Source organism: Chanos chanos, chromosome 10 (genome assembly GCF_902362185.1).
Source record: "Chanos chanos chromosome 10, fChaCha1.1, whole genome shotgun sequence".
In the NCBI taxonomy this organism is placed as follows: domain Eukaryota; kingdom Metazoa; phylum Chordata; class Actinopteri; order Gonorynchiformes; family Chanidae; genus Chanos; species Chanos chanos.
In genome coordinates, this window is record NC_044504.1 from 19223341 (window position 1) to 19237013 (window position 13673).

At 38.5% G+C, this 13673-nt stretch overlaps 1 protein-coding gene across 1 annotated transcript; it reads right to left on the reverse strand.

Annotated features, from left to right (window-relative positions):
- Nucleotides 1-807: 807 nt before the first annotated feature.
- On the reverse strand, nt 808-12279 carry slc18a2 (solute carrier family 18 member 2). Its single transcript, XM_030786959.1, has 15 exons — nt 12147-12279; nt 10073-10415; nt 8963-9021; nt 8744-8827; nt 8244-8336; nt 7848-7937; nt 7519-7562; nt 5913-5973; nt 5230-5325; nt 4205-4283; nt 3771-3822; nt 2439-2502; nt 2161-2280; nt 1709-1842; nt 808-912 (listed from the first exon to the last, which is right to left on the reverse strand). Exons 1-15 carry the CDS (start codon nt 12277-12279, stop codon nt 808-810), a joined length of 1557 nt encoding a protein of 518 aa, XP_030642819.1.
- Nucleotides 12280-13673: the final 1394 nt, after the last annotated feature.

Sequence of the window (13673 nt, forward strand, 5' to 3'; positions counted from 1 at the left end):
CAGAAGCAATAAACTAATGTCAAACCAAACTGCAATGTAGACAACAGTAGACATCTAATAACCTCTCCAACTTACAAATTAAATAGGGATTTTTTGAAAATGGATTTTTTTCAGATATTCCTAAATTCAAGTTGTGAGAGTGTGAGCAAAAGATATGTTTATTATAGGATTATTATCTGGTCATACCAAAAAAATCTATTCTATGATATGGTAGATATACATGTAACATAGCTGTTTTTCTCTCACAGAATAGCTAGTCATATCTAACTACAGAACAAACTAACTCACTAATGTGTACCCATACAGTAGTCCCCATGTAAGAGTGTTTTTAACTCTCGAGTAAATTCCATAAAACTCTATGCAGTACATTACAATGTCTTAGTTTCTGTGTCTGTTGTTGAGTAACTGACAAAAGGCCAAAAGATTTCAAGCTCTTTGCAAACCTAGTTGGATATTTTAAGAAAATGTAAAAACAGTTGTATCATATATTCATAGCTCCATTTTAACTCTTGTAGTACCCCTGTGACTTTCCAAACTCTCTTAAGTCTAGGTAAGGCTATTGGCTAAACGTTTTCAGCTCATAACCCATTTGTTTATGAGCACAGGGTGATGGTGAAACGGACAACTTTGGTTTGCTTCAGCAGAACATCAACAAAGACACAGTACAGAGCAGAACAGGCATGGGGACCATTTACACAAGAAGTATCAGCCTCATGATTTTGTTTAAAGTCTTTGATTTTTTTCCCCTCTTTTTAATACAACAAAATAGATATTCTAGAAGGTCACATACATGGTGGATGGTTGTGGTTACTCATCGCTCTCCGTTTCCATGTCATCTCCCATTTGGTAGTGCGTGCCCTGTGTCGAGTATGAGCGAGTCTTCATTGAGCAGTTGGTGTCCATCAGAATGGCCTGAGAAAAGGGAGAACAGTTTGTTGAAGGCTAAGGAAAAACGATGACAAGCACAGACATGTCCAAATGGCTTTAGCAGTTTGTTTTTCTCAAACCAAACTTCAGAGAGACTGCTGTTTGTGTTTACTAAAAAGGACGCAGAGAGTTCAATGAAGCTTTGATCAAAGGCAATTTTGAGGGCAAATGTTGTTTGTCTCAATAAATCTCATTCTTTGATCCTTCTCTGAGGGCATCCTGTGTAATATTTTCGTTTGTATAATGTTATTTCCAATTGCAGTCATACTCAATTATGTTGTAGTTTGAAATCTGCCCTAAAAACAAAACGCCAGTATCAGCAGACATAGAATGAAACACTGTAATTAATATTAAAAAAAAGTGAGTAATGAAATTATCAAATAATTTGATGTATTAGCTAAAACTCCTGTTGTAAATAACAAAAGAATCCAGTAGAGAACAAGATTATCCAACATCTGCAAAACAGTGAAAGCCATTTACAATTTTTATAAAATGTTTAATGTACTACAATGTCTATATCTTTTGCTAGGCTTAGTGTTCCCTAGTGTTGTTTACCCTATGCTAAACATCACAGAAACAGCTCTCTCTCTCTCCCTCTCTCTCTCTCCCACCTCCAGACTAATCTAGAATACTTACAAAATCATCATGACCACATTCAAAGATTTGTAACTAATATATAGGTTTGTAAATATGTATACAAACCGTTTCAATTTAGTAAATGCTAGAAACTTTTCTGTTGTTATTACAGTGTAGTCTGAAAATTATCTGGAGTTTAACTCACCATCTTTTCTTCTGTGGCTGGGGGGTTTCTGAGGAAGAAACAGAGTGGGGCAAACATAATGTCCACTATGCCAATGATGGTCATGAGCCATGGGAAGCCAATGCTCCGTGCTATTGCCCCACCGGCTGATGGGCCTGCAGGACAGACAGAAGAGGAGGTTACAAGCAGATACATCTTCTGAAAGGAAGTCCGAAATTGCTCCCCACTCCCTCTTTGTTTTGACATCACGGAATTATTCCTATATTACCATTACTTAGTCAAGTCTTTTAAGGTCCTATAAGATCCTTTAAAATGCAACTTTCTCAGGTGTGGGGAGTAATTTTTCTAGTCATGATTGGAAAAAAAGTTGTGCACTTCAAAGTCTGACTTCAAAGATATGACTTGCAAAAGTCCTGCAGAACAGGGATTAATTTTAACAGTAGAAAATGATTACTTTCTCAGATGTAGCTCACCTAAAGCAAAGCCCATGCAGAAAGCCACATCAGCAATGGCATATACACTGCCATATACTGAGACATGCCGCAGGTCCACCAGGTAACCCATGATGGGCATCATGGAGGAGTCCACCATGCCTGTTCAAAACCACAGTAATTTCTCACTACCATTAAGCTGCTGGTAACTCCTTTATTATTGATCTAATTCAACATTTAATACAGTATAAAAACAAAGACATTGACACTTAAGAAAACTAAAGCATAAATTATAAAAGCCTTGCATTTAACATTCTCACCAATGGCAAAACCAACTCCAAAATTTGGTAATATCAGTCCATATATGTTCTTGGCAAGAGGCACCTTTGTGGAAACAGAGCATAGCGAGGTATATCAAAAGGTCAAAGAAGATTAGAAAAGTTAATAACACAAAGTATATGTATACACCGCATGGAGAGTGCTGCATAGCGGCAGATCATACAGCATAAATATTAAAAACAACACAATACCAATATTTTTAAGAAAATATAGTAGGGAGTACAGTAAGGAATATACTGATGAAATATTATCCCTAAAGTTATATATTTAATATTGTCAGTGTAGTCATATTAAACATTTATACACTGTGAAACATCTTTCCCTCCAGCCCATCTGAAAGGTCAGGAGGGAAGGGAAGATTTACAGGAACCGCTGGGTCACAGGTTCAGTTTTCGAGAGCGACAGGAAAAATAACAAGTCACTGAAGAGCAACTGCGTGACTTTCTGAATCCAGATTTCCAAGCTAACAGCTCTCAAACCAGATTTCATTTATGTGGTCTTATGCTCTGCAAGATTCAACAAAATACAAATTCTAACTAAAAAAGGACTTAGTATTCTTCTTCATACCACAGTAATATACCACAGAGTATTTATTCAACCCATGTGTTTCAATGTATATTTCTTAAAGTATTTTTATTTCAAAATGTGCTTTACATTTATCAATATATTTTGACATTATTAAAAAAAAACACACACACACAGAATACATATTTGAGGAATATGAAAAAGTACCTCTCATACATTTCTAAACTGTGCATATCACACATCATAAGAGAAATAGTGCAGTGTCGTACATTCTTGTGTGACAGAAACATAATATTTCAGGTCTTCCAGAATGAAACTTGCCTGTGGCAAATTTCCTTTTTATTCCCAGACTTAAGGAGTAGTCTAAGTGTTCAGCTGACTCCTCTGTGAACTTGAATTCCCAGCACCCGTGAGGATATAGACTGGGATTGGGAGTCTAATTAGATAAGACATTATGAGAAAGCGTGCCGGCTTCCTGCCCAATAGGACGGACATGGGGGGAAAGAGTCAGGCAAGGGCTTTATGTTCTCATTAGATTCAGTGCTCAACATGGCAAAAAATTAAGCTCGGGTTGTACTTGCTTGAACTTTTTTAGTAAATCTCAAAACCGTTCTCTCTGTATATGTAAACATCAGTGGCTTTCTAATGTGAATACAGTCTCTATTGCTTCAGAGTGTCTTGCTATCAGATTGTCTCTGCAGAAAAGCCAAAATGGCTGCTCTAGAGACAGAACTATGACATGGTATTTCTTTTCATGCTATCTCCACAGGCTTGGCGGTAGAACTTACACACAGTATGCTGATCCCCACCAACAGCATGCCAATAAGTGAACACAGCCATCTGCAGAGCAGGAGAAAATACATCAGGACAGAGCCAATGTAAACACAGCCTACATCCGCATATTGTTATTCTGATACAAACATTGTTGAAATATAAGTTTCTAACAAAAACAAAATTTAGCATACTGCATACTGCATAACGTCAAAAGGAAAAAAAATATTTACCATAATAGTTTGAACATCATCAAATCTAACTCTTGTCCCTGTATCAATAATCCCACAGAGACCTCCTAAGCTTTATTAAAAGGCAAATATCAAAAAATGCCAAAAAAACAAAACAAAAAAAATCTCATTTAGACTCGCTCAGTGCTGCACCGGAAACAGATAACAGTGTGGAGAAGATAAGAAAAAGGAAAGAAAGGAGGTGTAATTTCCCTCCATACCTTCCCATTTTGTGTGCAAGAACAGCAAACATGTTGGTTCCAATAAGGTAGGAGACGCTGGCTGGCACAAAAGCAACACCTAATGGAAAGAGAAAAGAGAGGGAGAGAAAGAGAGAGAGAGAGAGAGAGAGAGAGAGAGAGAGAATGAGGCAGAGGATAGAGGGAAAAAGAAAAGGAGAGAGGTGGAAGGAATGAGAGAATGAGAGTGAGGGAGAGAGAGAAGATGAGAGAGGACTGAGATAAGAAGGCGCATTATCAGTCTGATCGTTGGGCTTCTACGTCTCACAGACACAGTAATGAAGCCTCTCGCTCTCCTCTCACCAGCCAATGACACCCCAATATCCTGCCTGGTCTCGATATCCCCCTTCCCCCTTACACACCACACACACACACACACACACACACACACACACACACTACACATACACACATGTGCATACACACACACACACACACATACATACCCTCTTCTGTCTGTCCGCACACTCATTATCAAACCTCAAAGAAAATATAGCCAACAAGAAAACAATGCTTGAACAATGTGTGCCAAGATTCAGAATATGCAAATTATTCTTCCACAATTCAGTGTACAGTCTGAGTCAACTACATGCTGCATGGAGAACGTGAGACAGCTTAATGCAGAACACAATAAAAACTGAATTAGACTCCCTAAAAAACCAACAGAAAAACAGTATTTCAGACAGTAGCTTCCAGCTCAGTCTGATGGGTCTATCCACATCTTGTCTAAAACAATGACAGGGATGGGTGTAAGGGGGAAAAAACCTTTAAAATATATGACCCTCCTCTGGGTTCCTCTGTATAGCACACATGACTGTTGTAACTTTAACTCATTACAGTTAAAATCTAGCCTTCTGCTCACAAATTACATGACAGTTTTAGAGCAAACAGATTTCATGTTCCTCCTACTTCTCAACTAATGCTATTTCTTAACTATTTACACAGCAGAGTGAATCTATCCTCTGGCTTAGACACAGTAAGGTGTCAATCATAGAAGACACTCATACCTAGCTGCCATTTTCTGGGGCACATTGTTTCCATCATCCAAATAGGCAGGGCTGGCTCCAACATGGCGATAGCCATATTGGCAAAACAAATGGAGCCTGCGAGAGAAAGAGAAAGAAAAAGAACACAATTGAGGATAAGTGGATCCCTGACCTATCACTTCTTACCTTCACATAAAGAATTTTTTTTCCTCCCATTCCCCTCCCCTCTCCCTCCACCCACCTTCTCCTTTTCTCTTATCTTTTTCTCTTTCTCGACATAATACCCAGTATTAGCTAGCCCCTCAACGGATGGTCGGTAATTGAAGTGGAGGAGGATGAGCAGTGACACACAGATGTGTTTTGCCATGACACTCCAGTCTAACACACCCTCGTCACATACACGCTCATCCTATTCTGACGGAGTGATGACCCCTTTTAACACCCCTCAGCGTTTCACACACACGCAGCCACTCTCCTTACAAATAATACTGTGACCCAATCTTACACAACCTATCTGTCCAGCACAAAACCTCTTTGTATGAAGATCTGAGGCCAAGGTTTTTGCCACTGAGAACACACACTAGTGTCTCGTGACATCATGTTTCAAAGGAGTTTCAAAGTGTTTACAGTGAGCAGCCCATGACAGTGAGAGGGAGAGTATGACAAAATAATATGTTCAGTGTTTTCTTGGTCTATATTCTTACCTGCAGCGATTAGGATGTATGGATCTTTCATTAGGGTCAGTAGTGGGGTTCCTTTTTGGCTCTGAAAAAATACAAGATATGACTAAAAAAATTAACACAGAAATAATTTTGAGGTAACATTGTCTATCTTACTAATCTAGAGTTCCAACATTGCAACAGGTACATTCAGTATTTGTTGTGTGACTTCAGTGCAAGTTTATTGGGAGATGGAAAAAAATATGCACTGATTAGTTACCACAAATTAATTTATCCGTATTTGCGTTTGAATACTCCTCTTGTGTACCTTTTGGGGAAGAGGCTCTTTCAGCCTCCTACCCACAGAGCTGTCACCTAACAGCAACAGATAATTAGTCTAATTACATCACTTACTTTCACGCCGCTTTCTTATGTATACTTGTTATCTAAGGACATGTCATGCCTGACAAAGAGCAACCACGCCAATTCAGCCTCCACACTCCATTGTAGACACACCTGAGGCCGCAGTCTTTTTAATGCTGGCTAATGAACGAGGTGGCTACAATGATTGGCCAAAAAAAGAAAGGCATTTGTCAGTTTCACCAACTCAAGTCTCTTAGTTTTAATACAAAACACTTCTTTTGTCCACATTTGTGTATGAAGGTTTTAAATTTGTCTGCAGAGCACCATCAACTAAGCTGATTTTCCGAGCGTGTATTCTGTGGCAATGATAATCATCTCTCTCTGCCTAGCTTATGAGTTCCCACTGTAACAAAGGTAGAAACCTCTGCTGGTTATACTACGTGTTTAATGCTATCAAGTATAGACAGTAAGCATCATATTGCCTATTTTCAATTGTTTGAGAATTAACTTTATCCAGTTTTACCTTCGGTCCAGATCACAAAAATCTTCATTTACAAAGTATCTAGCTTTCACAGCAATCTAGCTGTCACAGCAACAAACTATTCACTCAGGGATGCTTCATCTTGGCCAAAACTATCCCATCAATGACTGAAACAGATCTGTCCCATTAATCAAAGTCATGGAGAGTTGTGATAGGATCAACATTTGAGGCTTACATTTCCCCTGACGGAGAAACATTTGGCATCACAAACCTAAATCCCCACAATGCAGCTTTAATATGAAAACAAAATGGAAGGCAATTCCTCACTGGAATAATCATGCAGACAAACATCAAAGCAGGGTGCTGTGACTAGCATTACTCATCTCTTGTCTAAGATATCACACTTGACCTTATCCCATGAACATTCACTATTTCCATGTTTCAGTGATCATTCTTCCCTAGAATTAAACTACATATAACTGTCCAGTTCATAAGAGCCAATAAGATTTTATTTGCTTTTTATTCAATTTCATTCAATTTCTTGTCTCCAACCAGTTTCTGAACAGCTGAGAGTCAGGTGGTCATGTTGGTCTTTTTTATTTTCCATTGTACAGGGGGACTTTTTTATTCAGCACATGCTTTTCAATGTTACACCCAAGCACACAAATAGCTTAAAAGATGAAGGATTTTATTCAAGTTCCAGCTGAACCTGAGAGGAGTGTTGGATTGTTCTCTGAGAGTGAAGCAGTAAAAACAATGACATTATTTGTTTGATAATCAGCTCAGGTCTAACTCAACATAACTCACCTCCGGTTCTACCTTTGATGGCTGCAGAACAAACAACTGGAGAGCTGTTCAGAGACACAACAGAGTTTTTTAACATCAATTGGCAACAGAATGGTAATCATCGAATCAGAGATGTTTCAGTTCAACTACAATGTGTTCAGTATATTTCCACTGTACTTTTTAGTGCACTGTCACAGTATACAACAAGTGCTTTTTAGCCTGAAATCAATTAGTTGCGTGTATGTGTGGTTGTGTGTGTTTGTGTGTGTATGTGTATGAGAGAGAGAGAGAGAGAGAGAGAGAGAGAGAGCGAGAGCCAGATGCAAAAGGGATCTAAAACTTTTACTGACCTCCATCTAACACCGCCAACACTGCCAGGATAAGGAAGGGAGCTGTCTTCCCTACAAACTCATACATTACACTGCCAAAGGGAGGGCCAACTACCACAAAACAAAACATAATAATCTATAATTGGCACATTATCACTTTAGATTATGGTGCAACAAACCGGGTTTGCTGTCATCACAGTCATATAGGTGTTTTGTTGATTATTGTTCATAGCATCACAAATATTAGCACAGCCAAACAAAATTTTACATATAGTGTATCACATGATAGGACATCTGACACAGCTTAGTGACAGTCTCCTACTCATTAAGTATTCTCGAGCAATTTTGTGTTTACACTGTATAACTAGACCCTCTTGCATTTCTAAATAGAAGACACACTTATAGAAATATACTTACCCAGAACTCCCATGGCAAGTCCTCCTAATGCAATCCCGATAGCGTTGCCCCTTTCTTCATCATCAGTGTACACACTTGCCAGCATCCCCATCCCTAAAGATATAATATTCAGAGTTTAGACATACAGTAGAGAAGAAAAGATGTCAGTAACTGAGGAGCAATTAGTTCATTTTCGTGTTGCAAGATTGTTATGCCCCTGAGAAAAGCCTTATATTCAGTTAGACAACGTCCTTGTCACTTCTCTCGCTCCTATGACCTGTGCAGCATAGGACTTTGTCTCAGTCATTTTTCATACATCTTATGTATTTTAGTAAAGCAGAAAATATGATATCCTACTCTCATAAGATCTAGTATTATGGGCAGTTGCACTCTTAACCATCATGATTTTGGATAATTGATTCATATTTATCAGATATTATGAAGGAGATTATTATGATGTCTACTTGTCATGTTTGTATGACATGGACCAAAACGCTGAACTATACTAATAAAGAACTTACCAGCCACTGATGAACAGGATGAACCAACACCTTGTAGAGATCTGGCCAGAAACAGCAGAGCGTAGCTCGATGAGAAGGCAAACACTTGACAACAATCACAATTAAGAAAAGAAGACAAAAAAGAAAAAAAAACATAAACAGATCCATCACAAACATACACTGACAGTAAACTGTATGCTCTTCAATCTATCCAGAACAGAGGAGGTATGACACACTTACTGATTGTTGAGACGAACATAATACAGAACCCAGCAAACATTGGGATCTGGTAGCCTATTCTGCAAAAGGGCATGAAATCGGTTAAAGACAAAGTTGCTGTTGGAAAAAATGAAGTAATATACAATCATAGTGAGGTTTAGGTGACAGCCAATATGTTTAATGGGGATTTTAAACATGAAACATTTGCTCAACACCAAGGTTATGCTCCTGTGACAGTGCTGAGTAATAGCTGATTCACAGGGCTCGGCATACATCTGCCATGCATGACTTAGCATGCTTTGTCCTCTCTCATGCAGAAGGTGAATGTGGAAAATAATAGGGCTTTGATATTCGCTTCAGTTAAAGCCAATTTTACCGCTCAGAGGAAGGCAGCTTCTGCTGGTTGATACTGTTCCCTATTACAGTAAAATGCATCTGGAATAATTGTGTTTTTTCATGTTTACACATGCACAGCCATATTATATGAAGCATGTTAAATTGAGAACTATCTTGTATATCTTGGATCTATAATATCTTCACTCTCCCTCACAGAGGCCATGATAAAACTAGCAACTGGCCATGATAAAACTAGCAAAAGGATATTTGTCTGTCGTTCTGATAATAAAAAAAAAGACACTATTTTTGATGTTTGAAACATAGCAAAAAGCAAACAAATAACTGTTTTGTTATGGATGTTTAGGATGTTTCACAGAGTCACCCGATGCTTCTGAACAGACAGAGACAGTGTAACCCTGGAGACAAACCATGTATGTCTGGAAGACGAACTCTCCTAGTCTGTACAGCCATCAATTAAAGTCATCATAACAAAATCATGCTCTATTTTCAGAGCCTGACAGTTTTAAAATTAACACAGGCTCACATTTGAACAATAAACATTTCTGTGAGTTTGTGACAATCAACAACAAAAATTTTTTGAGTGATGATTAAAAACAAGAGTTACTGAACCACAGGAAGCAGTAAATTCATTCAGACATAATTTTCATAACGATGCTGAAACAGAAGATGATTTAAGAAATTTTCTGTTAACAATTTTGGCATGTTGGCATCATCGGTGTATGGACTATAAGATGTATCAAGGGTCCTAAAGACACAAAACTCTTGTGGACCCACCTGTTTGTAAGAGGCCCTATGAAAGGGTTTGTAAGCAGCTGCACTGTGGCTTTGGATGCAAACAGCAGCCCCACTTTTACATTCTCATTAAGCAGTTGTTCATCACCCTTGGGGCAGTCGGTCGTATTGTGTGGAGTTATTGCAGTAGAGGTGAATGGAATTTGGCTCAGTGGCTTAACGGTGGTGAGCTCAGCTCCACCACTGGTCGTTTTGGTAGAATTGTCATAGAGGGACACAATTGTCTGGAATGTTCCGGAAGGTGTGTATGAGGTGACCGAGTTAGTCTTGGCTGTGGAGGCTGCCTCATCGTCCACTGCATACAAGTAGCTGGGGATAATAGGTACTGCCAATGAGAAACAACAATTATTATCTCAAAACATTTCAGTATGGTTTACAGCATAACTACTTACTGGTAAAGAGAGAGAGCCAGTGGCATTACTTAGAAATATCATGTATAGAGGATACGGGAAGCTTTCTTACTGTTTATCTTCTGATCAATCTGCTTTGAACTAAGGGGCTACCAATATGTTACTGAGAACCAGTTGTGTTTGTGTGATTAAATACCATTTGATAGCACTTTGACATAGAATAGAAATAACAAATGTGCTGAAACACATTGATTTTAAGTAGCAGAGGCAACTGGAGTACAATTACACATTCAAAAACGCAAATAACAAACATATTGTGAGTCCACACCTGAAATCATTCTAGAGGCCAGACAGTAGCTGAGTTCAAAATAAACATTTAAAAGAGTAGGCCTACAAAAGCACAATGAGTTCAAGCAAATAAACACATACTATCTGTGTCAAAGAAAAAGCATATCAAATCCCTTCCTGTGGTTGGTCCATCTCTGTTTAAATCGCCGGCTACCTTTAAGTCTACTATGTACTTGTCATGTTTAAGAGCCGCCCTCATGTCCGCGGGCGCTATGGCGTATCCAAATGCTGCCAGTTTTACGAGCATTAATGTCACATTTAATCAAGAGGAGAGAGTGTAGTGCTAGTAGCAGTGACAATGTTTTCAAGGAAATGATTGCTTAATTCAGATGAACTGCGACCAGTCTTGCGAAAGAGGCTCTTGGACAGGTCACAGCTGTAAGTGCTCAGTCTAATATGTCTAAAAAATACGACCATATTTGAGATTCATTTGTCCTTACTCCCATTCGGTTTAAAATGCGTTGCAAAACATGTAGAGGGGAACCAAACGTGTCAGTGATTTAGGATTCAAACTAGCGCAACAAGAAAAGAATTTCAGCCAACATCTGGGAATCATTCCTAATAATGTTTTTCGGTTTGTGTCATATTTTCCCAAGTTCAATTAGAATGTAGTGGTGTAACACGTGTCCAAAAATTTTTATATCAATATAACAGTTTATGACAATGTTGAGGAATACCCCCTAAATGCGTATTTGATCAGCGCTCAAACATAAAAAATTTAAGGGGTGTCATAATTTCACGAGTAGGCCTACTGACAGTTATGGACCTCACTCACTCAATCAATCAATCAACCAATCAATATATAAATGAGAATCAACCGATCAATGTATAAATGAGAAACACTTTCAGAGGCCCAAAATTTTACAAACATCAGCATCATGGGTAGAGATGTTCCCTACAAATGTAAAAAATAATTTTGTAAAAGCACAATGGTTGACCATTGCGAAATTGGGACATCTTCAAAGCGTTTGTGCATACTCAGAAAACTAAGCCTCAAACATATCTTACTTTTCCCGTCTCCCTTCTTAAAATATCAAGCTTCAACTATGCCTCTGACAACACATTAAAAAAATCAAATCCATATGTACGTCTGAGAAATAATAACTGTAGCCTACATTTTAACTGGTTCGAATAAGAATAGCGGTATAACATACCCCCCGTTTCATTTTGCTCTCTCTTTCTCTCTCTCTCTCTCTCTCTCTCTCTCTCTCTTTTGTGCAACACAATATGAGACTGGCGTCATATGAATAACTAGTTTATTGTACACGCAAAACCTAACACATCTTCAAGACATATGCAATATCTGAGTATTTACAGATGTACGTAACAGGTGTGAGGAAAATAATAGTTGTACCTACCGACCACCGTTAACAGCATATTATCCAACAATAAAGCGATGAAAACAATTAACAAAATCAGCCTTCGAGACTGTCTTCCTTCTCTAAGCCATGTCAACAGACTAAAATCTCTCAGTGCGTCTAGAACTCCCATTTTATAAGATCCAAATGGGAAAGAGCGAGCAAATCCCCTCCTGCAGTGAAAGAAAATGATGCATATTAGGGACCGTCTGTGCAACCAGCACATGATGCAGAGTTAAATACTTTTTAAAAGTAAAAAGAGTTGTGTCTGACACATCACTTTTAAAAGCAAATGTTCTCTTGGAAAATGTCAAGTAGACAGACATTAAACGAATGTCTTAAAATTTAGCATACTAAAAATCAACATTTTAAACACAATCCATCAAGCGTTTGTTTCCTTACCTTAAATGCACATTTAGAATACGCTTTACTGTCACAACTGTGGTAAAAGGCACGTTGGATGCGGGGCGTTTTAGTTACTTGACTGGTCTTTGACGTCACATAGCCGATGTCAGTCATGAACATCACCAATTGCATCGTTGCGCAGGATGCGCATGAGTCGGATGAGGGAAAATTCTATGCAAGATAGAAAGTTGAGCTATTTTAAATAAAGCATTGTTCATTATTTGGGCAAACACACGAAGCTACGTAAATGCACCTGTGAAATACACGTGGATTTTTTTGGCAGTAATTTTGTCCGGGTCATGTCAGCACGTAGACCACTGTAAGCAACATCAAATGAGTGCAAATATGAAACCACCAAATAAAATAAAGAAATAAATAAGTAAAAGAACAAACTCCATCTGGAGTTTGAACTAACAAAATAATTTTGTAATTTACTGAGTGTTAACACAAATCCACAAGACACCACACGCCTACATTGACTTCTATCTAAACAAAACGCAGAGAACGTCCAATTAGGGTTATAGAGTGAGTTCACTTAGCTTATTATAATTTCCAGATAATCTCCCCTGAAAAAAGAAGTAACAATAATTTTAAAAAATAAAATAAAATAAGTAAGAATTAAATAGCGCCATTACCCACCGCGGTGGCATTGACAGTTCGTCCGCTTAGGCACTACAAGTGGCTTGGAGCTCGACACCTGGTGACTCCAGTACGATGGCGCCATCTCGTGACCTCTTCTGTTTCTTGTGCTCGTGATTTGCCTATCAAGCCATTGTTCACGCATGCATAGGCAGCTCGTCGATATATTCAAGCGTTTTCTTGATATCAGACAGACTTTCTCTCAACTGAAGGGCTGCGATACTTCTGTCTATGTAGGGGCTGGGCCGAAAATGATAATAACACGTTTTTACAGTTGTTGCCTGAGTTTGAACTCAAAATGCCCTTATATTGTTTCAGTGGTTCTATTACAATTTCCCCCGCCGGCCCTTCCATAGGCAAAGCGTAATGAATCTGTACATTAATAAGGGTGTTATCACCCAGAGTATAATACAGAGTATCTACTAATCTTTGAAGGAGAGACTGTATTGTCAGGCCACCAGTACTAAAGAGATACTTTTCATT